The sequence below is a fragment of the Salmo salar genome, chromosome ssa09 (assembly GCF_905237065.1).
Source record: "Salmo salar chromosome ssa09, Ssal_v3.1, whole genome shotgun sequence".
Taxonomy (NCBI): Eukaryota; Metazoa; Chordata; class Actinopteri; order Salmoniformes; family Salmonidae; genus Salmo; species Salmo salar.
In genome coordinates this window covers 58,239,384-58,261,896 of record NC_059450.1, presented here as the reverse complement: position 1 = coordinate 58,261,896, position 22,513 = coordinate 58,239,384, and the positions used below count along the sequence as shown (strand labels likewise).

General features: G+C 42.3%; 2 protein-coding genes across 10 annotated transcripts in view; both read right to left on the bottom strand.

The window, feature by feature from the left end:
• The window catches only part of ocrl (OCRL inositol polyphosphate-5-phosphatase), a 35,955-nt gene extending 26,479 nt beyond the window's left edge, over nucleotides 1–9,476 (bottom strand). For 3 of the 8 annotated variants that reach the window (XM_014211813.1, XM_014211816.1, XM_014211815.1), the window contains exons 1-5: nucleotides 8,474–9,392; nucleotides 7,695–7,777; nucleotides 2,620–2,711; nucleotides 2,173–2,211; nucleotides 1,421–1,534 (exon numbers count right to left, since the gene is read on the bottom strand). In XM_014211813.1, coding sequence (XP_014067288.1) covers nucleotides 1,421–1,534; nucleotides 2,173–2,211; nucleotides 2,620–2,711; nucleotides 7,695–7,777; nucleotides 8,474–8,518 — 373 coding nt within the window. In that variant the 5' untranslated portion in view covers nucleotides 8,519–9,392. The other 5 variants (XM_045723836.1, XM_045723832.1, XM_045723833.1 and 2 more) reach the window with 5 other exon arrangements.
• Nucleotides 9,477–9,616: 140 nt separating this feature from the next.
• si:ch73-335m24.2 (protein eva-1 homolog C) lies at nucleotides 9,617–19,824 on the bottom strand. Of its 2 annotated transcripts, XM_014211817.2 has the most exons (8): nucleotides 19,609–19,824; nucleotides 12,606–12,808; nucleotides 12,158–12,281; nucleotides 11,744–11,896; nucleotides 11,207–11,350; nucleotides 10,945–11,022; nucleotides 10,727–10,810; nucleotides 9,617–10,415 (listed from the first exon to the last, which is right to left on the bottom strand). In XM_014211817.2, the coding sequence occupies exons 1-8, from the start codon at nucleotides 19,718–19,720 to the stop codon at nucleotides 10,021–10,023; spliced, it is 1,293 nt and encodes a 430-aa protein (XP_014067292.1). In that variant the 5' UTR covers nucleotides 19,721–19,824; the 3' UTR covers nucleotides 9,617–10,020. The 2 variants fall into 2 exon arrangements, with proteins under 2 accessions (XP_014067292.1, XP_014067293.1); XM_014211818.2 differs by lacking the exon at nucleotides 10,727–10,810 and having other exon boundaries at nucleotides 19,609–19,822.
• Between the last annotated feature and the right edge of the window lie 2,689 nt (nucleotides 19,825–22,513).

Below are 22,513 nucleotides of genomic sequence, written 5' to 3'. Positions count from 1 at the left end.
TATATAGTGCAGCCTATGGGCCTTAGTCAAAAGCAGTGCACTATATAGGGAATAAGAAGCCATTTGGGACGATGTAACAGTGTGATCTCATTACAGTGGGCTTTCTCAATTATTAACCAGCGATGCCAACCATTGACACGGACAGGAACTGTTCTAAACTTGAAGGGCGGGTTGTCATATTGAATAGTTACTATCCCCCATCTAGCCAAACTGATCCAGAACCTGCATTTATAATGGCTAAGGCTGCGTGACCAAAGGCAACTGCCCCTTTCTGCCCCCTTGGTAGACTCTTCCCCAGAGCTAAAGAACCAAATCACATTCTGCACGTGTTACTTTAGGCAGACATCCCCATCTCTTTACATTTCATACTTTACTGACCCTCTTCTAAACCCTTTCTATCAACCAATTTGACTGAAATGATGACGTAGCCTACAAATCAAAACGTTCAAAAAATATATTTTTATAATTTACGATGTAGACTACAACCACAACCTTCTCTGTCTGTGTAACTAAGGATATTGCAGTAGCACACAAAGGACGCAGGCAAAAACGATCTCTGTTTTAACCACTAACATACATCTGTTAAACACTGAAAAAAATAACACTACAACTTGACTGCCTGTCTGCCTCCTGCCTGGCCAATGTTTGCAAAAATAACATTCAATCGGTACTGAGAGTGCCTGTCTGTCCTGCTTGTGTTTGATATGCTGGGGCAGCAGATGGAACAGGAAAGTAAAGAATCCCACACATGTGCAGAAGCTTTGGTTGTTTTGCTATAGGGAAGAATATTCCAGAGAATTGCCCAAGGCAGCCACTCCATTTTCAGATAGATCTTTGTCAATATTCCAGGACTGGGCGTTGTGAATGAGTGAGCAATCAGTGAGAAAAGTATTGTATTTTCAACTAATAATTACTTTTGGGGGGGTGAAACATTTTTCCATGTACAATGCATGTACAATGCATCTATAGTAAAGAGCCACTAAATATTTTGGCTGTGATAGATGAGGAACGTGGACACCAATCATTTAATACCAATCATTTAATACGCGTAATCCCATAAAGATAACCCACATTGAGTGGCCCCATTACCCCCGGAAATAGCTGAATCAAAACATACGTCTACCAGAGACTATCAAATGTGGCAATCGTAACATAACACAACACCAAAGAACGTGGGTACTACTAGATACTCTGGTTGCATTTCGGTGGCTGCCACTACCACCTTTAGAGGTGCATTTGACCTTAAACATATCTGTCACAGGCAGGCATGGGTTCGACGTGAGAGAAGAGAATGTAGAGATATATCAGTAACCTGAAGCAGTGCAAGTGAATAATACATGCCCAAGGGAGTAGGGACGTCAGTCCGGTTCGGCAGTGTTGAGCAGTGTGAGAGAGAAGAGAGAAAGAGAGACTGGCTCACCTTGCTGCTTGGCTCTCTTCACCTGGGAGAAGAAAGACTGGCTGCGCTCATCGTCCTGTAACTCCAGCACCAGCTCTGGGGCTTTCTCCCCTCTGACACAAATCCTAATGCAAGCTGGAGGGGCAGGGAGAAAGACAGATTCATTCAAACAAAACACACATTCACCATTGACTCACCTTATGGCCACCACAGACCCATTCAATTCATAACACTTTATTCCCAAGGGGCAATTATTGCTGGACATAGTGTGTGACACGGGCAGGAGTGACATGCAGACAACACATGGATAAATGAGTTACATTCGCCACAAATATACCATTGACTCACTCACCACAACCATGGAGACAATACCCACGTCTACATGCATGTCTACCCACTATGTACAAAATTAGGTAAACAGTGATTTGGAAACAGTGACCCACTTCAACCAAGTGCAGATTGCCCCATTGCCATAGGCAACTCATGACCAACTTTTGCAACCAAATAAAGCTGCAGACACATCCAGACATGGAGCTCAGGGCATTGCATGCTCTAAAAATGTAGCCAAATTGGATGTAGAGTGCTGTAACAACCGACTGAAATGTTTTTATTGTAGTATTGTTGCCACAACACTGGTATTGCACATAAGCTCATATTATAAAAGGTAGAAACAACGACCTAATCCATTGTTTACAGTAAATCGCCATTAGAAACAATTCCTATCAAGACGGATGCACATTTAAAAAATGGAAGTATGAGGAGAAAAGTCTTACTTTTTAATGGTAAGTCAATGAACAGCGCTTCTTCGGCCTCTGAAATAAAGCGGTTAAAAAGAGGTGGGGGGTGAAATGATGTCGTGAGAAGGTTCCAATAGGCTCTTGCTACTAGCTGTTGACTTTTAAATGCTGTCTAGCAAGAGAAAAGAAAGCACCTTGAACTTGTTGCATACTACGACAAGCAATAACCTTGAGTAAATACTGCTCCCATGGTAAGGAGTTAAGGAATGTGAAGTGAAATGCCTGCAGGATTTTGAGGAGAGGGGCTCTGCATCACAAATAACTGTTTCGTAACTGGAAGCGCAACAATTTCATATTAAAAAAAAAATCTCTGAAAACTAGCCTGTTGGAAGTTAATTTCCAAATCATTTACTTAGGCTGCATTACAAAGTGCATGGAATTTAGTCTCAAAGGATAACTTAGAGAAACCATACGTTCACTTACGTCGCACTATCTGAAAATGACTGTTGATGGGTATGGACAACTGAGGTACCGGAGAGGACACAACAGCATCAGGGTTAGCCAAAACACCCAACCTGGAGGGAGAAGAGGAAATTATATTTGGATACAGCACCCTAAATGGTTGGTTTTCAGCTAAAAAGTTTCATTTGATCCAATTTGCATAAAACTTCATGCAAAATAGTGAGCGAGAGGTTGTCATAGCGATTTCATGGACCTCATCTCAAAAAAAGTAACAGGGAGGAAAAAAATACATTTCTAAATAACTTCTATAACTTTTGCAGTTTCATGCAAGACATTCAAATGCAAGTGCAATGAAAGGAAATGTAAATGATTAGGTCTGTATGTTAGAGCTTCAGAGCTGTGATGCTAGGGTTAATATAGGGTCATATATCTCTCGCTCCCTGATGATGACAACGCAACAGCCAAAGCATCAGCGAACTGAAGTCGATTCCAATTGAAATCCATGCAAGACACTCAAATAAAAGACAGCTTAACCTCATATGAAATGCTTACAAGGCCTGAGCTTTAATCCATATAAAATGGAGTCTGCCCGAGCTGTTACGTGGGTTAATGTAGGTCATGTTTCACTCCCCAACAATGACTGTGCAGCAGCAGCCAGGGCGTCGGGTTCGGCAGAACATGTCCACACTTCCTTTCAACACTTAACAGGAAATGTGATTACTGTGGAGTTGTGGAAGATGATTCAACCCTGGCTGCTTGTCGGAATGTGTCGAGTCGGGACACTCTTTTCCAAAAAGGATAGCTGGAGATTGCTCAGTAAGTAGTACACCCAACTTAAAAAAATAAATATATCAAATCACAATGTTTTATCCCCTCGTAATTTAGGCTACATTTAACATCAACAAGTAGGCCTCTATTACTATGACAACCCTTGTCCCTCACCATTATTCCAGCAAGAAATGATCAATTCAATACGTGACATGACAAAAGCCTGACATCATCCCCTCCTGGCACCTCTCCTTGCAATCACTGCCTTATAAGCACTTTTCCTTAAAGTTGATAACCAACTATAGGCTAGTCACACAGAGAGCCTGGGACCTCTCTCAGCCTATGAGAGCATAGCATAGGCCTACTACTCAGACTAGAGCAGGGCTTAGCTCAGTATGTACAGTTTTGATGCATTTAGGTAGCCCTCATGCCAGTCTCATTAGAATCTAGGACATGGTGGTGGAATGCATGTATAATACAGTGGCTGGTACTAGGGCTAATTGCCCTCTCTTTGCCACACACCAGATGTAATGTTCCAGAGTCTTACTGCTCGCTAAACAAAAACATCCAACCATGTGCTCAAGCTGCAGGCTGAGAATCTCCTCGTGTGAAGCCAAGATTGGTGCTGTAAACAGTGGGCCTTACTTTGAGACTGTGGCTGTTCTGCTTGCTCCTGACTGTCCATATTAAGAACTAAGCAACAACAGGAGTTCAGTACTTTTCACTTTTATACTGAAACATCTGATTGCAGGAAAAGCCACTTCGGCAGCAGACTACATCAACATGAGATTCTGACGTGAAAACCACTAGGACATCTGAGCTCTGTAATAAATTGCCTGCGTGCATTTGACAGCGAACTCCCATCAGGACACAGCGGATCAATTCAGGCTCTTTCTGGCATGATGCACTGAGGTCTATCACTTTATGCTTTAGTGCTGCACTGTTTCTCTTTAGAGGCATACCTGGGAATTATCACTCCACCTCAAACATTATACTGCTAAAATTGTAACAACGCAACCTTGTTATTCAAGGTAGACTACAGTATACACAGCACCACAGCCAACATTGGTATGGTGGTTCTGCAGATAGTCTTGTAGAGATGGTTCACAAAAGCAAAATGCCTTACAAGTAGCAGTCGGAGCGTAAGAGGTTTTGCAATGCAACGTGTCATCTTAAATTGTACACCACAGCTTGACAAAAATAAACCTGACCACTTGAGTGCAACTCATAATTAGGTCCATGTTTGTTGACCCAGTCTGTGTGAGAAAGGCAGATATGAATAGGGCTTTGGCGGTCATGAAAATTTGTCAGCCGGTAATTGTCATGCAAATTACTGCCGGTCTAACGGTAATTGACTTAATTAACGTAAACACTTTTAGCATCTCCAAGCAAGAAAATGAATTTCAGAAGAACAAAATATGAGTCGGCCTACTGTTTGTTATCTGGCTATGCGCCATGCCATAGGCTGTAGGCTACTTCAATTAGCATACAAGATATGCTTATAAGTTCTGTGCCATTATTTAATATTATATGATTTTATAGTAAGAAGGATATAATTTAACTTAGCTGAATAAGATAGAAAGGATATTTTCACCATTCCAGAGCGAGTGCACATATGAAGTGGCTACATTGAGCGTAAAAGTGATCATTTGAAAAGGTCCTATATGCTAGATTTAGAGTTATTTGACAACTTTAGTTGTGAACGATACAAACCTTAGAATGTCTTAGAAATCAAAGCATATATGGGCTGCATGATGCGACTACACCGAGTGTACAAAACATTAGGAACACCTTCCTAATATTGAGTTGCACCCATCTTTGCCCTCAGAACAGCCTCAATTCGTCGGGGCATGGACTCTACAAAGTGTCGAAAGCGTTCCACAGGGATGCTGGCCCATGTGGACTCCAATGATTCCCACAGTTCTGTTAATTTGACTTGACGTCCTTCGGGTGGTGGACCATTCTTGATTTACGTTGGAAACTGTTGAGCGTGAAAAACCCAGCAGTGTTGGATTTCTTGACACACTCAAACCGGCGCGCCTGACACCTAAAACCAAAACCTGTTCAAAGGCACAAAACTTTTGTCTGGCCCATTCAACCTCTGAATGGCATACATAGACAATCCATGTCTCAATTGTTTGAAGGCTTAAAAATCCTTGTTAACCCTGTCTCCTCTCCTTCATCTACACTGATTGAAGTGGATTTAACAAGTGACATCAATAAGTGATCATAGCTTTCAACTGGATTCACATGGTCAGTCTGTCATGAAAAGAGCACGGTGTTCCTAATGTTTTGTACACTCAGTTTATAGGCTATTGATGATATGAAAAAGTCGCAAAAAAGCTTGCTGTCTGTTCCTTGCCTCAGGCTGCACACACTGTTCTCTCATCACAATCAGACTATTCTCAATTTAACCTCGTCTTTGCTAATATGTAAAAGGAGTTCAGATTTAGAATGGCCAGTTATTAAAATGGGCAGGAACAGGGGCAGGGGGGAAAAAATACCTCATCCGTATGTACTCGATTAGTGAATGGAGGCCGCTTCCCCATCGAATAGTGAATGGAGGCCGCTTCCCCATCGAATAGTGAATGGAGGCCGCTTCCCCATCGAATAGTGAATGGAGGCCGCTTCCCCATCGAATAGTGAATGGAGGCCGCTTCCCCATCGAATAGTGAATGGAGGCCGCTTCCCCATCGAATAGATAATGGAGGCCGCTTCCCCATCGAATAGTGAATGGAGGCCGCTTCCCCATCGAATAGATAATGGAGGCCGCTTCCCCATCGAATAGATAATGGAGGCCGCTTTCCCCCTGGTTTGTTTTTTAATCATGCCGGGTATATAGCGGTTTTATCGCTGAGCAATGCTTAATATTAGCAGCTGAGAAATATATATAGAAGCAGTAGAAAGCTGGGATCCATTTTTTAGAGGCAACCATCAAAACTGTGCTTCACACGGGATTGCATTTAGAAATGTCTGGGCTTATAAGAACAGTTATTTCACTCAAGGCATCAACCACTGTTTGAGTAGTATGCAGCCTCTCGCTGCGTGGCTAGGGATATTCCACCCAAATTCTGTTTGCCATGGACTCTCCAACCCTGTTCCTGCAGCTACCCAGTACTTAATTTGGTAAAACAAGTGAAATCTGTTCGGGAACATCAATAGTAACATGTTTTCACAACGAAACATATTTCATTAAACTGTTGACAGCCACTCACTCAGCAGGCTCGAGAAAGGAATGAAGGACAGAGGAGATAGAAACACTCGATGGTGAGATATTCTGTAGCTAAAGGTGTCAGCCTAGTCATTATGAAAATATAAAAAATGCCAAACACAGATAGGCTGCAATTGTTTCCAAATATGTAGCCTATTTGACTGATAAACCTTAGCTTCCAACCCAATATGGCGAGTAAAAAAGACTTGCTTTGTAATTTGACGAGCTGACGCTGTAGACGGTCGTGGCCGTCTGTTCTCTCGGTCACGCCAGCGCATTCTAATTCCAGGTGTTCTTTCAAAATAAACCGCCTTTTGATTGATTTGGGCTTAACTCTAAGCCACCCTGCACTATCAATGAACCAACAGCATCGCCTACAGGCTCATGGATAGAAAGTTTGGACTGAAGCATAAGGTAACCAGTCCATCCAGTATGCATAATACAGTCCGCTCAAAGGCGATTACTAGAATTTGTTTAATTTTGCAGTAGAGGCTAGACCAATTATGTACCAAAGACATGTTAAATCTGTTTTTTTTCTGCCATGCGTAATATGTGGTAGGATATTAGGCTTTGTATAATGCCACAATCATTATTTTAAATCAGTTTTTTTTTTTTTTACAGATCTGGGGGTCATATATAGGCCCATGCGCATTGGTGTTTAGAATGAGTCATCACCTTAGAAAGCGCTGTCCATTTCTTTGCGTTTGGCTTAGAAAACACATCCACAACAACCATGTTTTCCACTCAGTTTCAACCTGTTGTGGAATTTCTTTCTTCAAATTGATCAATCACAGTAGGTGAGTTTTAAAAGCATGGTACTGTTTTGATGACAAGTGTTTTGTTGTGATTTTCAATTGCATTTGCATTGTGAGTGGTTAAAGGGACAACAGAGTGCCGAGTACCAGGCCTTTAGTGACCTGACAGTACTACAGAGTTGGGTTCTACTAACGCATGTCCAGACTGCGTAAAAGGAGATTACCATGACTCAACAGTTACGTGGAATTGTACTGCGGTCATGACTGCCGGTGTGGCGGTCGGTAATATGGTCACCACAACAGCCCTAGATATGAATTAACATCACATTTAAGACAATGAGTTCTCTATTGTTAGTACTTACATAAACTCCCCAGAGCACTCAATCAGCGACAATAGCCTGGGCTCCTTCTGACCAGACAGCCTTAGCTCCTGTCCTCTTACAGTTTGAACATCACTATTAAGGAACTAGCAGGAATCATGAGAGGGCAGGGACACAGACTAGTCTGTGTCCCTGCTTAAACATAAAACTATAAATAGGCCTAGTGAACAGAATATTGACTATGATTTTGTGAACAAATATTTTACCCACTAACTATTCAAGACTGTTGTGAAATCCTTCAAAATGTATCTAATGCGTATAATGCTTGTGGTATTATTCAAGAAACAAAATGTTGTTTAACTAAAGTTAGTACATTTGCACAAGCCTCAAAGAGTAAGGCATCATGACCATAGATTGTACGGGCCAAGCAATGGGTTATTTGGTTACATTGATAGCTACATTGTTTTGGAAACTGAAGCAAAAAGCAAGCGTTAGTTACGTTAGTCTGTTGCCATTCCACCAACAATGGCATGCAATTCTGAACATAGCATTCCAATCTAACTAGTTTAGTAACTCGGCTAAATGGGTTATCAAATCAATAAACATCTGAAATATTCAGAGTAACACACCCAAATGTTTGACCTGCAAGACAGTATTAGCTACATAAACTGTACTGTTTATTTACATTACAATGCAAGCAAACCTAAACAGTTGGACAATATTAAGGAAGCTAACGTTAGTTAGTTACCATTATGCTAGCAAACTAGCTAAGTTTTAAAAGCAAAACAAACAAAAAATGGCACAGACTTTTAAAAGGATATTGCCAAACACTGCTCGTCACGTCCAAAGGCCAAAGAGGAATCCATTCTCACCTATATATATATATACACGTGTGGTAGTTATAGACAACTAGCTATATTTACTCGGTCCATCCAGACGTTTTAGGCAAAGAAAGTTGTTCAATCCCCGGGCCCACCCCTGACCCGCGGCCTTCCGGATGACAGCTGCGGGCGGGGGGCAGGCAATGCTAGGCTTGCAATAGGCTAGCTAGCTAGCTAATTCCACCATCAACCACTTGACAGCCAGTACCGTGTGGTTACCAAGCTAGTTAGATAACTAGCTTAGCTGGTTCAATAATTTGTTGCAAGAGGTAGGCTGCATGCTATGTTCATATTGCTAGACTGGTCCTGGCTTAAAATGTGTTATCCACACGCACACAAAGAATGCGTGCTAGCTGTGCTAATCAAAATGCCGGTGTCATTATTAGCTACCTAGCTTTGATAATAATGTCATTATATTGCTAGTAACTCCTCCATCATGGCACCTTGTCTGCAGTGCTGTCTTCTCTCCTCTTCAATGGCAGGGCTAGCTAGCCATCCAGCCGGCTACATAAACTCGGCACCCGCGTTGCGACCATTTGTGTACAACATTTGGTTACAGATTCACTCGTGAACTTCCCCGCTTCGTAGCGTTTACGCATGGATACTTTCTTCAGAACAGTAGGGACGAGGTCATACGGGAAAAGAAAACGGACTGCATCAGAAAAAGTCAATTGAATATCATTATGATAATCATAAAGCCTGTTCGTGTGTGTGAATTGATCAAACCATAAGGAATGAGCCCACACAAAAACCCTTTAGCCCCTATACACTGTATTAGGCCAATACAGTACCTAATTAGGGACTACACTGACAAAAGCGCTTGGATCCATGTATTCAAAAATGTTTACAGCTACTAATCTCTTACCTGGACTAAGATTATCAATAATGTGGGTGAGAGAAACAGTGAGGACAATGGAGGTCTGTATACCATAGTTTGAGGATGGCGTCATCTACTGGACAGTTTACTGTAGGCTACATGAAGATCACCAATTGATGGAATTTAATGGTACAAAAAAGGCCTAAATCAAAGAAACATTTGATTTGACTCAGTGCAATTGAAATTGTCTTACGATTTCCCAAAACTTCTAGGCAAAAAGTTATTACGTTTATTGAAACCCACCAACTAAAAACATGTTGAACTTGTTATTATGTGTGTGCTTCTTCCAATTATCTGAATATGAGGTTAGGCCACCAAATCATATAAAACGTACATTAAGGAAAGATAGATAACATGAAATTACAATAAAATAATGTCTACTAAATATTCATTTTCAGTCCATGATTAATGTGTTGCTGCTGTCTATTCCCACAAGCTTTCCTGTGGATCCTCAGGCATTGCAGGCCTTTTATTTTCTGTATAGTATAGAATACAATAAAATACCTAGAGATATTCAGACACTGCTGGCCTTTACCTTATGTCTATTCTATTCAATTTGATTCTATTCTACTCTACTCCTGTGGATTCTTGGGCACTGCAGGCTTTTATTTTATGGATATTCTATTCTATTCCCTATTATCTTATGGATGGCGTATGGGCTAGAGTCCCTGTGGGGCCAGATGTCTCCGAACTTGGGCATCTCCTTCTCCTCTCCCTCCCTCTCCACCATCTCCACCGTCATGGTCGCTGGACTGAAGATATCCGCCGCACGGTAGGACTGGGTGAGGCGGCGGAAGGAGGAGGCATCAGAGGTGTCGTCGTCATACTGGTCCTCCATGACTTCCCGGCGGGGTCTGCGGCTGGCCTTGAGCTCATCCCCCAGCTCTGTTGCCAAGTCCTTGATGTCCCTCACCACGGTGGAGCGCAGGCCGAACAGACAGAGCAGGAAGACTAGACCCGCGCAGATCCCTGAGACAAAGTAGAGGGCCACTCTCTCTGGAAGACCTGTGGGTGGAGGGATGATACACAAGTCTGGGGTGAAACTAGCATGATATTGCTCAATGAGAAATAGATAGAAGACAAAGCCTATATTGACAGCTATACAATCAAGATAGTTACAATTGGTGGGCCTGCTCCCAGACCTGTTTGTGCTGTCTAGCCAAATCCTACAGCTATACAGAACAAACAGATCTGGGACCAGGCTAATGATGGGTGACTGCTGATCATTAAGTAAGACAAGGCGTATTATATAAAGTACAAAGAGGCCCTGCTAATGAGTAACCAGCCAACATGCACACAGAAAACAAAAGACCTACCCAGTATTTTGTCAAAAATTTCCAGAGAGTTGGTATAAAGCACGTTTTGAGGCCTGATGATGCCGGGGCCAGTGTACCAGCCTCCTGCAGATGAGAAGGGACTTACTGTGCCTTCTGCCCAACGGCTACAAATCATATTGTCCACCGACCTAATTGCACAGCTAGTAGCTGAGCTAAAGCTACATTTACTTGGATACATGTATTTGTAGGTGTCTTACCATGTGTGTAGTCTGAGATCAAGAAAGGGTCTGATGTTGATCCGCTCCGTCCCACATCCTCCAAGAGATATCGAGGAACTGGTGAGGCAAAAGAGGGTTCATTGTGATCAATTTCTCCTGAAACATTTTCTCAGTAATCTGGTGAGACCATGAAAACAGAGGGAAAGATGATATGAAAACTATTTCTTCAACTGTGGGTTATAGACACCATGATGTTTGTGTCTCTCACATGGTAGTGGCTCTTTGACTTCTAGTCACATACCACATGTAAAGGACACTCTCAGGTGCTTCCTGGTGCCAGGAAAACATGGGTCCCCAAAGTTCTGAGTGTCAGCTAGCACTGAGCAGTTGGCTCGGCCATGACACCTGCGTGACACCTTCCTCAGGGCAGATGGTGACAGACACTCTGAAGGATAGATGTACACTCTGATCAGTCAAATAAGTAAAATACTTTCAAATACTTGAGCTGTGCTTGATATAGTCTGATACAAACAAGCAAAAGGACTAGTCCCCAAAGTACAAACTCCAACCTTAATCAAGCACAAGTATTTAAAATAGGTATTTATTTGATCCTGGTCTGACTCTGATATACAGTAGGCTATAGAGGTTGAAAACATGCATAGCTCAAGCGTATATCCATGTACCTTATGCCTACTCATGTGTTACTCATCTGTAGTAAGTAACATAGTAACACACCATTGATTATGTATTGATAAATGCACATTATTTTTATCCTAGTATTTGACCACTAGAGGACACTTTAGTTCCCTGTTTCACACCAATGACTATGGTTTCAGACCCATGTCAGGCTGTGGTGCAGTTTCCTGAGGACAGTTGGGACTCCCGTGCAGCAGGTGGCCAAATGTAGCCGAGTAGATAGCCAGGACAGTGTTATTCTTACACACGAGCCTCAGTCTCTCGTTTTCACACACCAACCTAGTACGGTGGTGCTCTGAAAGATAAAAACAGCAGTATCGATCACTGACAAACTTACTGTATAATACTGTATATTTCAATAGAATTAGATATTATTCTATTCAGTTAAATAGAAACAGACAAATGTAATTCTGTGTCCGATAATACATTTCCTGATGTATCTAATGTATCCAGTTGTGGAGTACTACTCAAAATCTTTTGTCTCCTAAATTCACAACCGCAGTTTATGACAGTTTGTGTTACCCTCGCACAATCAAACCCTGTGGACTAGTCTTACCTGGGCGGCACTTGTAGGACACTATGAGGTACTTGCTGGTGAGGGGACAGGGGTCCTGACCAAACACTGGGCTAATGACAGGTATATGACAGGAACGCCGGTCCTGACACTCCGACACCACTTTCTGCAGGGACAATACAACAACGTCTGAGTGTGAGAAATATATGCACATTTACGTGCAAGTCCTTAGGTCTCAGGCAAGGTTACTCATCAAAAGGCTCTAGCTCAGCAGACAGTCTTGAGGCATACCGGAGACCCAGGTTCAAACCCACAACTTATTCAATCACTGCTGTAGTAATTCCCAACAGTATGGGATTAATAGTACTTAAGTGAAGAGTAAAATGTTATCAACTTGTGGAGCAAACTGCTGATAACTGCTGATAAGTTGGCTTCTGTTTTGCTGTCGGTATTAGAGGACAACGCTGTGTGGCTAATTACTATACTGTACCTGGATAGCGACAGAGGAAGTGCATCCAGTGTTGTCCTCAGTCATGTTTGTGTTTTCAGGGGGACATAAGTTCTTGCTGGGGACACGGCGTCCGTAGAATGCTGACAGGACGGACACAGAGGTTCTGGAGGGACACTTGATAGAAAGGGTGTCTCCATCACAGGCATGAGCAGTGTGGTTTCTAAGTATTGTGTGGAGGTACACTGAAAAGGAACAAATGGTATGCATGGAGATAAGACTTAGACCTCAAAGATCAAACTGACAACTGTCCAATGCTTTTGATCAAATTCACCACCTCTCAAGAAATGGAGCAGAAAATGCACATAGAAAATTATTCAAAGAAATAGGCCCTATAAAGCAAGGACGGGGATTATTATGCCAAAATATTGTACTGTAATTGATTTGCCATTTTAGAGGCAGGCAATGCCAACAGCACAATATAACACTGTTCAAACAAACACCCTGTCATGCAGTGCCTTCAGAAAGTATTCATACCCCTTGACTGGAGTGTGGTGTCAGGAAAACAACCTCTCACTTAACGTCAACAAAACAAAGGAGATGATCGTGCACTTCAGGAAACAGCAGAGGGAGCACCCCCCTATCCACATCGACGGGACAGTAGTGGAGAAGGTGTACAGTTTTAATGTCCTTGGCATGCACATCACGGACAAATTGAAATGGTCCACCCACACAGACAGTGTGGTGAAGAAGGCGTAACAGCACCTCTTCAACCTCAGGAGGCTGAAGAAATTTGACTTGGCACCTAAAACACTCACAAACTTTTACAGATGCACAATTGAGAGCATCCTGTCAGGCTGTATCACTGCCTGGTATGGTAACTGCACCGCCATCAACCGCAAGGCTCTCCACAGGGTGGTGCAGTCTGCACAACGCATCACCGGGGGAAAACTATCTGCCCTCCAGGACACCAACAGCACCCGATGTCACAGGAAGGCCAAAAAGATCATCAAGGACAACAACCACCCAAGCCACTGCCTGTTCACCCCGTTATCATCCAGAAGGCGAGGTCAGTACAGGTGCATCAAAGCTGGGACTGAGAGACTGAAAAACAGCTTCTATCTCAAGGCCATCAGACTGTTAAACAGCCATCACTAACACAGAAGCTGCCTACTTACAGACTCAAATCATTGACCACTTTAATAAATGGATCACAAGTCCCTTTAAATAATACCACTTTAATAATGTTTACATATCTTACATTACTCATCTCATATGTATATAGTGTATTGTATTCCATCTACTGCATCTTGCCTATTCCGCTCGGCTATCGCTCCTCCATATATTTATATGTACATATTCTTATTCCATCCACTTAGATTTGTGTGTATGAGGAAATTGTTGTGGAATTGTTAGATTACTTGTTAGTTATTACTGCACTGTCAGAACTAGAAGCACAAGCATTTCGCTACACTCACATTAACATCTGCTAACCATGTGTATGTGACCAATAAAATTTGATCTGATTTAACTTATTCCACATTTTTGTTGTGTTACAGCCTGAACTCAAAATAGGTTGAATTTATTTTTATTTATTACCCATCTATACACAATGCCCCTAATGTCAAAGTGAAAACGTGTTTTTAGAAATTTTTGCAGATTTATTGAAAATGAAATACAAAAATATCGAATTAATATAAGTATTCACACCTCTGAGTCAATACTGTACATGTTAGAATCACCTTTGGCAGCGATTACAGCTGTGAGCCTTTCTGGGTATATCAGGAATCAAGGTAAGACCCAAGTGCAGACTGTGTGAAGTAATAATGTTTATTGTAACCACAGGGGCAGGCAATCGACAGGTCAAGGCAGGCAGGGGTCGATAATCCAGAGCAGAGCCCAAGGTACAGGACGGCAGGCAGGCTCAGAGACAGGCAGGCGGCTACAGGGTCACGACAGGCAAAGGTCAAAAACCAGGAGGACGAGAAAAAGAGAGACTAGGGTAAACAGGAGCTGAAGCAACCCGCTGGTAGGCTTGAACAAACAAGATGAACTGGCAACAAACAGACAGAAAACACAGGTAGAAGTACCCAGGGGATAATGGGGAAGATGGGGGGTGGAGACACGCACAAGGACAGCTGTAACAGATCAGGGCGTGACAGGGTAAGTCTCTAAGAGATTTGCACACCTGGATTGTACAATATTCAAACGTTATCCTTTAGAAAATTCTTCAAGCTCGATCAAATTGGTCATTGATCATTGCTAGACAACCATTTTCAAGTCTTCCCATAGATTTACAAGCAGATTTAAGACAAAACTGTAACTCCCCCACTCAGGAACATTCACTGTCTTCTTGGTAAGCAACTAGATTTGGCCTTGTGTTTTAGGTTATTCCATTCCGTTTCTTTTTTAAACTTAAAAAACTACCCAGTCCTTAACGAATACAAGCATACCCATAACATGATGCAGCCACTACTATGCTTGAAAATATGGAGAGTGTGTCACGACTTCCGCCGAAGTCAGTCCCTCTCCTTGTTCGGGCGGCGTTCGGCGGTCGATGTCACCGGCCTTCTAGCCATCGCCGATCCACTTTTCATTTTCCATTTGTTTTGTCTTTGTCTTACACACCTGGTTTCAATTCCCCAATTACCTGTTCATTATTTAACCTCTGTTCCCCCATGTTTGTTTGTGAGTGATTGTTTCTATGTAGGAAGGGCCGTTATTGTGGGCTCTGTTTTTGTATTGCATTTATTATATGTCGAGTAAAATAAGTTTATTTACTCATATCTGCTGTCCTGCGCCTGACTCCTATACACCAGCTACACACAGACTTCCTTACAGAGTGGTACTCAATAATGTGTTGTTTTGGATTTGCCTGAAACATAACACTTTGTATTCAGCACAAAAAGTGAATTGCTTTGCCAAATGTTTTGCTGTATTACTTTACTGCCTTGTTGCAAACAGGATGCATGTTTAGGAGTACGGCTCCACTAAGGGGCCTTACAGATAACTGTATCCTCCTCAACTTAGGGGTTGAATACTTATTGACTCCTCAAGACATTTGAGCTTTTCATTTTTAATTCATTTGTTAACATTTCGAGTAACAGAATTACCTTAGACATTATGGGGTATTGTGTGTAGGCCAGCGTAAAAACAATCTAAATTGAATCAATTTTAAATTCAGGCTGTAACACAACAAAATGTGGAAAAGGTCGAGGGGTGAGAATAAACTACATGACCAAAAGTATGTGCTTGTCGAACATTTCATTCCAAAATCATGGGCATTAATATGGAGTTGGTTCCCTTTGCTGCTATTACAGCCTCCACTCTTCTGTGAAAGGCTTTCCACTAGATGTTGGAACATTGCTGCAGGGATTTGCTTCTATTCAGCCACAAGAACATTAGTGAGGTCAGACACTGATGTTGGGCGATTAGGCCTGGCTCGCAGTCGGCGTTCCAATTCATCCCAAAGGTGTTCGATGGGGTTGAGGTCAGGGCTCTGTGCAGGCCAGTCAAGTTCTTCCACACCAATCTCGACAAACCATTTCTGTAAGGACCACGCTCTGTGCACGGGGGCATTGCCATGCTGAAACAGGAAAGGGCCTTCCCCAAACTGTTGCCACAAAGTTGGAAACACAGAATTGTCTAGATGCATTGTATGCTGTAGCGTTAAGATTTCCCTTCACTGGAACTAAGGGGTCTAGTCCGAACCATGAAAAACAGCCCCAGACCATTATTCCTCCTTCACCAAACTTCACAGTTGGCACTGTGCATTGGGGCAGGTAGCGCTCTCCTTGCATCCGCCAAACCCAGATTTGTCCATCGGACTGCCAGATGGTGAATCGTGATTTATCACTCCAGAGAACTAATTTCCACTGCTCCAGAGTCCAATGGCTGCGAGCTTTACACCACTCCAGCCAACACTTGACATTGCGCATTGTGATCTTAGGCTTGTGTGCGGCTGCTCGGCCATAGAAACCCATTTCATGAGCTCCCGACTAACAGTTATTGTGCTGACATTGCTTCCAGAGGCAGTTTGGAACTCGGTAGTGAGTGTTGCAACCGAGGACAGATGATTTTTACTCGCTACGCGCTTCAGCACTAGGCGGTCCAGTTCTGTGAGCTTGTGTGGCCTACTACTTTGTGGCAGAGCTGTTGTTGCTCCTAAACGTTTCCACTTCACAATAACAACACTTACAGTTGACCGGGGCAGCTTTAGCAGGGCAGAAATTTGACAAACTGACTTGTTGGAAAGGTGCCATGTTTTAAGTCACTGAGCTCTTCAGTAAGGCCATTCTACTGCCAATGTTTACTATGGAGATTGCATGGCTGTGTGCTCGATTTTATACACCTGTCAACAACGGGTGTGGTTGAAATAGCCGTATCAACTAATTTGAAAGGGTGTCCAAATACTTTTGTGTATGTAGTGTACTTTCTGAAGTCTCTGTATCTAATCTTCTGGGAGTGGTTTTATTCAGCTTTTTACTAGTTGACAAGCTGTTCAGAGTTTATGAAACATATTTAAGAAATAAAGGATGACCTCACATTCAAGAAGCCATATAGGGCTTGATACACTTGACTTGTTGAACCAAGACTAAATAAAGTAGAGTTAGTAATAAATCAATTGCCATACAAATAAAAGAATCCACTAAACACAGAATGAGTTTGTTTTTCCTAAGTCATCATCTTTTAACAATGAAATTATATGACATCTCATGTAATGCAGGTGCTTCTACACCTGCGTTGCTTGCTGTTTGGGGTTTTAGGCTGGGTTTCTGTACAGCACTTTGAGATATCAGCTGATGTAAGAAGGGCTTTATAAATACATTTGATTTGATAAACCATCTTGGCCGGTTTACCTGACACTGACGAAGCCTATCCTGGACAAAAAAGTCATTTTATTGGAGAATCTCCATTGTTTGAAAATGCTTCTTAATTGAGGACTAGGCTTCATCTGTGAAGCAACAGTTTGACACATTGTACATTCTGTGTCCTGTGTCATTGTACTCATGGTCACCCAGCCCTGGTTACAAGAGGGTTGTGTCCCAAACATTGGGAGTAGCTCTCCTGAGCAGTGTTGCGCTATGATACACAAACACATAGGATAACAGAGTTCATAACAGAGTTGGATCCATAGAAATAGAATCCCTAGAATGGACATAATTTTGACTTAAAGGGATATTATCTGTTCTAGTCATTCTTATTCTATTGTTGGATTTGGACTCATCTTATTGTCACAGCGATTTCCTGGGCCATAGAAATAGAATGAATAGAAGGAATATCCTTTCTAGTCATTCTATTTCTATGCCCTGGCCCCTGTCTGTCTCTTCCTGGCTGGGTCTGTTTTGTGTTCCCCAATGGCATGCAGCTCTGCAGAGCCACGGTAGGGCAGTACCAGTCTCTCCCTCACAATGTGCTATTCTTAGAGCAGCTCATTGCTCACACCCATACACAGATGTTGATCCCTGTAGTGGTCAGATATAGAGATGGAGTGACAATGACAAGCCCCAGACAAAGGCAACACTGGACAGTAGTGGTCACCCCAGCATGGACTGGCTGTCTATCTTGTCCAAATAAATCATCATGTAACATCTCTGTTTGTTGTCATGCTGAAGTGTCTGACATTCATCAATGAATATGCAACCAGGACAACACAAATACACCCACTGGACATTTTATTAGGTACATCCATCTAGTACCAGGTTGGATCCCCCTTTGCCTCCAGAACAGCCTGAATTCTTCAGGGCATGGAAATGTTGCATAATTCATATCAAGGGACCTAACATGTGCCAGGAAAACCTTCCCCACACCATTACACCACCGCCACCAGCCTTTACTATTGATACCAGGCAAGATGGGGCCATGGACTGATGCTGCTTATGCTAAATCCTGACTCTGCCATCAGCATGATGCAACAGGAACCGGGATTTGTCGCACAAGACAATGTTTTTCCACTCCTCAATTGTTCTGTCTTATTGATTGCATGCCCACTGGAGCTGCTTCTTCTTGTTTTTAGCTGATAGGAATGGAATCCGGTGTGGTGGTGTGCAGCAATAGCCTATCCGTGGCAAAGACCGACGAGTTGTGTGTTCCGAGATGTCGTTCTGCACACCACTGTTGCACTGCGCCGTTATTTGTATGTTTGTGGCCCGCCTGTTAGCTTGCACGATTCTTACCATTCTCCTTAAACCTCTTATCAACAGCTGTTTACGCCCACACGATTGCCGCTGACTGAATGCTTTTTGTTTGTGGCACCATTCTCTGTAAACCCTAGACACTGTCGTGGGTGAAAAGCACAGGAAGCCGGCCATTTCTGAGATGCTGGAACCGGCATGCCTGGCACGCCTGGCACTGACGATCATACCACACTGAAAGTCGCTTAGGTGACTCGTTTTGCCATTTCTAACGTTCAAATAAACAGTAACTGAATGCCTTGATGCCTGTCTGCCTTGATGCCTGTATGAGCAAACCATTTTCATGAACAGGGTGGTGTACTTCAACTGACCACTGAGTGTATATCACTGCTATAATCTCAAACAGGTGTCAATGTTATTCTTATTTAACTACAAAAAAATACTATTACTCAAGCCTATAATTCTAGATTCTGTTTGCTTGATATGTGTACTGAAACAGATAATCGTGCATGGCCATTATCAGTGATATGTGGAGAATTAAACAAGAATTATATTTTCAGAATTATAATGGTTATTATAATGACATTATTGTCAATGAGAAGGACAGGGTGCTTTAACCCTGTAACCCTGACTCTTGTCTCTCACAGTGAACCGCTGCCGCTGTTTGTTGGCACAGGATGTCCAGGAGATAAATCAGGGAATGTACCGTCCCAAATGACACCCTATTCCCTATATAGTGCACAACTTTGGCCAGAGACCTGTGAGCAAACCGGGTGCCATTTGGGATGCTGCTAGTGTCTTGCGTAGGCTTCCTCTCTACACAGCATGTAGTGCTGAGTGAAACATACCAGTATCTATTTTCCCCACTTTTTCTCTATAACAGCAATAACAAAGGCCAAAAACACACTTACCGGAGAAATCTGGAGAGGACCATGCGCTGTGTGTGTTCAGAGCCAGGATAAGGAAGAGGGACAGAGACCAGCAGGACCTCCAGAAGCTCCATGGAACTGTCATGGTGCCCATCCTCTATATTACACACCACCAGTGGGGTTTATCACTATGCGATGCTGCTTGGCTGTTTTCTTGACCGTGATCGAGTGGTCAATGTTACCCATTGTCTTGACCGTCGAACAGTCCCCCTTTTCACAGTCAAAAGGATCAGCTGACGTGTGTGTGTGTGTGTGTGTGTGTGTGTGTGTGTGTGTGTGTGTGTGTGTGTGTGTGTGTGTGCGTACGTACGTACAATTGTGCGTGCATGTGTGCATGCATGTCCTTGTGGGTGTGCATGCAAGCATTTTTGTCCATTTGTGTGATTCTCACCTACCATCCAAGGTGTGAGAACTATAGACCTACTGTATATAAGAAGAGACCAATGTTATTGAGGTTAAAATCAATCAACTCAACACAGCTATTAGGTCCACATGGATACCTTCTTTGTTTAGTGTGATAACATGTATTGACCCTGCGTGTGTAATGGCCGAATCAAGACCCCCAGCAGCCCACTGGTCAACATGGAGGGTCCTGTTCATATAGACAAAGAGGTTATCTGCATTCCAAATGCAGGGGTGGAAAGAGTAGTGAAATATCCTACTCAAGTAGGACTATTGTTTCTTTAATTACATTTTACTCAAGTAGAGGTAATATTACTGGAGTAAAAAAAAACTAAAAATACATTCAAATTAAAAAGTAGCCAATTTAAAAGTACTTTAAAATAAAAACATTGACCTTGATAATTATCTATTTTCGCTAAGGTTACCTGAACGTCGTTACACATGAGAGGAAATGTATGTACAGTAGGAACTACGGTTTTATTTATTTTATGAGTTGCAGCAAGGCACATCTACATGTGAAAACGAAGGATTTGTCAAAAATATACTATTAACATTTGTCAACTTAAACATTCAAGTAAATGAAGATGTATTGGTAAAAAAATATATACAAAATAAAGTTAATAAACAAAGTTGCCAGACTTCTATATACAGTACTTCTACATACAGACTCCATAAATAAACATGTCTAATTCTTTCACTTATTCAATCCCTCATTCCCCCCTCTGTTACTTGTTACTTGTCCAGGGGACCGGCTGATATTCACTCACTCCCCCATTCACACTCTTTCCTTCACTCACTCAGTCCCTCACTCACAAAATGTATCTTTTAAGAGCAGTGAAATATCCTACTCAACTAGAAGTACTGTTACTATAATTCAATTTTCCTCAAGTATAAGTAAAATTACTGACTTTCAAAAATACTCAAAGTATAAGTACTCGGAAAAGCTAGTCAATTACAGTAACAAGAGTAGCTGTAATTAGTTACTTTACACCTCTGTCCAAAAGAAACCCTATCCCTTTATAGTGCACTTCTTGTAATGAGTCTTGGTCAAAATTAGTGCACTATATAGGCAACAGGGTGCCATTTGGGACTTCCTCAAAGAGGTGGTTTTCCAGAGGGGCTCACTTCCAGATGCTGTGTGTCTAATGGAGATATGGCTAGTCTGTCTCCTTGAGATAGGCCTTTTCTTTTCCTCTGCTCTGTGGAAGGGGAAGAGAGAGGTCAATGGCTAGTAACACATTTCCAGCCAGCTCTGCTTTTCCAGTAACACTCCAGATATCACACTTCATTCTCACAATGTTTATGTTAATACTTGTTTCATTGCTCCATACGTTTGTGACATATCTGTTGTTTCCATTTTTCTTATCCTGGTCCAAAAATGTGATTTACTAGGAAAGGTACATTACCTGAAGAAAAGTTGTGTGCTTGCTTCAGCTGTCCAAATGTAAGAAAGGATGAAAGTAAATAGTAAGTAGTATATTAAATAACAGTAGTGTTGCAAACACATTAATGAATAAATATTGTCTTTTTACATAGACAGGTTTATTCAAGGCAATTGAAATGCATGCCTGTATCACAGGAGGTTGGTGGCACCTTAATTCCATTCGCTCCTTTCCAACCATTATTGTGAGCCACCAGTTGGGGAACCCTGCTCTAAAGGTCAACCAATTCCAAGATGAGTCACACTCTTGGACACTCTTGGAGCGATACAGTAATTCAGATGGAATTCATAGGGGCTTGGATAGATACACATCCCTGCTTTTTGATCCTATTGAGAAAACCTATTGATCCCACATTTCCAACTTTCCCTTACCACCTAAGTTATTTTAACTTGACAAGTGATCCAACAAACGCACCACTGAAATCCAGAACACCTCCCAATGAGTGTCAATGCGGTGACTAAGTCCTGAAGGGAACTCCGCCTATGTCTATCACAGGAGGTTGGTGGCATCTTAATTGGGGAGGACACGCTCGTGGTAATGGCTGGAGTGGAATGAGTGGAATGGTATCAAATACATTAAACACATGGTTTGGTGCCATTCCATTTGCTCCGTTCCAGCCATTATTATGAGCCGTTCTTCCTTCCGCAGCCTCCACTGATGTCTATGGTATGACCTCCTATTCGTTCTTCATTGGAGGAGGCTGCTTTGTTACTCTCCCTGCTGGATAATTTCCTGTTCTGGCTGCGGGTTATTTGTTTCATTTCCAGGATTTGCTGGGAGTTTCCATGTCGAGCGTTTTCTTTTTATCCTCCTCTCTCTGTGATGGAAATACCCATCAGACCCTGGGGCGCCAGATACTATATATCTGAGACTAGAAGTACACTGAGCAGAGGTCCATATTGTTCAGTCATTTGTCCCTGGACTCCTTGTCTTATCAAGGTTTTAGCCCCTTGGAAGGCATGTGTTTCCTGAGCCGTCTCCACACTGCTGAAAGATGTCAGAAATTGGTGAACTCCCCCCTAGACTTATTTATACTGGGTTTA

Coding starts and splice junctions, on each gene's coding strand:
- si:ch73-335m24.2 (XM_014211817.2), bottom strand. CDS start 19,720: ATGGGCACCATGACAGTTCCATGGAGCTTCTGGAGGTCCTGCTGGTCT. Junction 12,809..19,608: donor GTCCTCTCCAGATTTCTCCG/GTAAGTGTGTTT, acceptor GTTCCTTTTCAG/TGTACCTCCACACAATACTT. Junction 11,023..11,206: donor GAGAGTGTCCTTTACATGTG/GTATGTGACTAG, acceptor TTGCCTCACCAG/TTCCTCGATATCTCTTGGAG.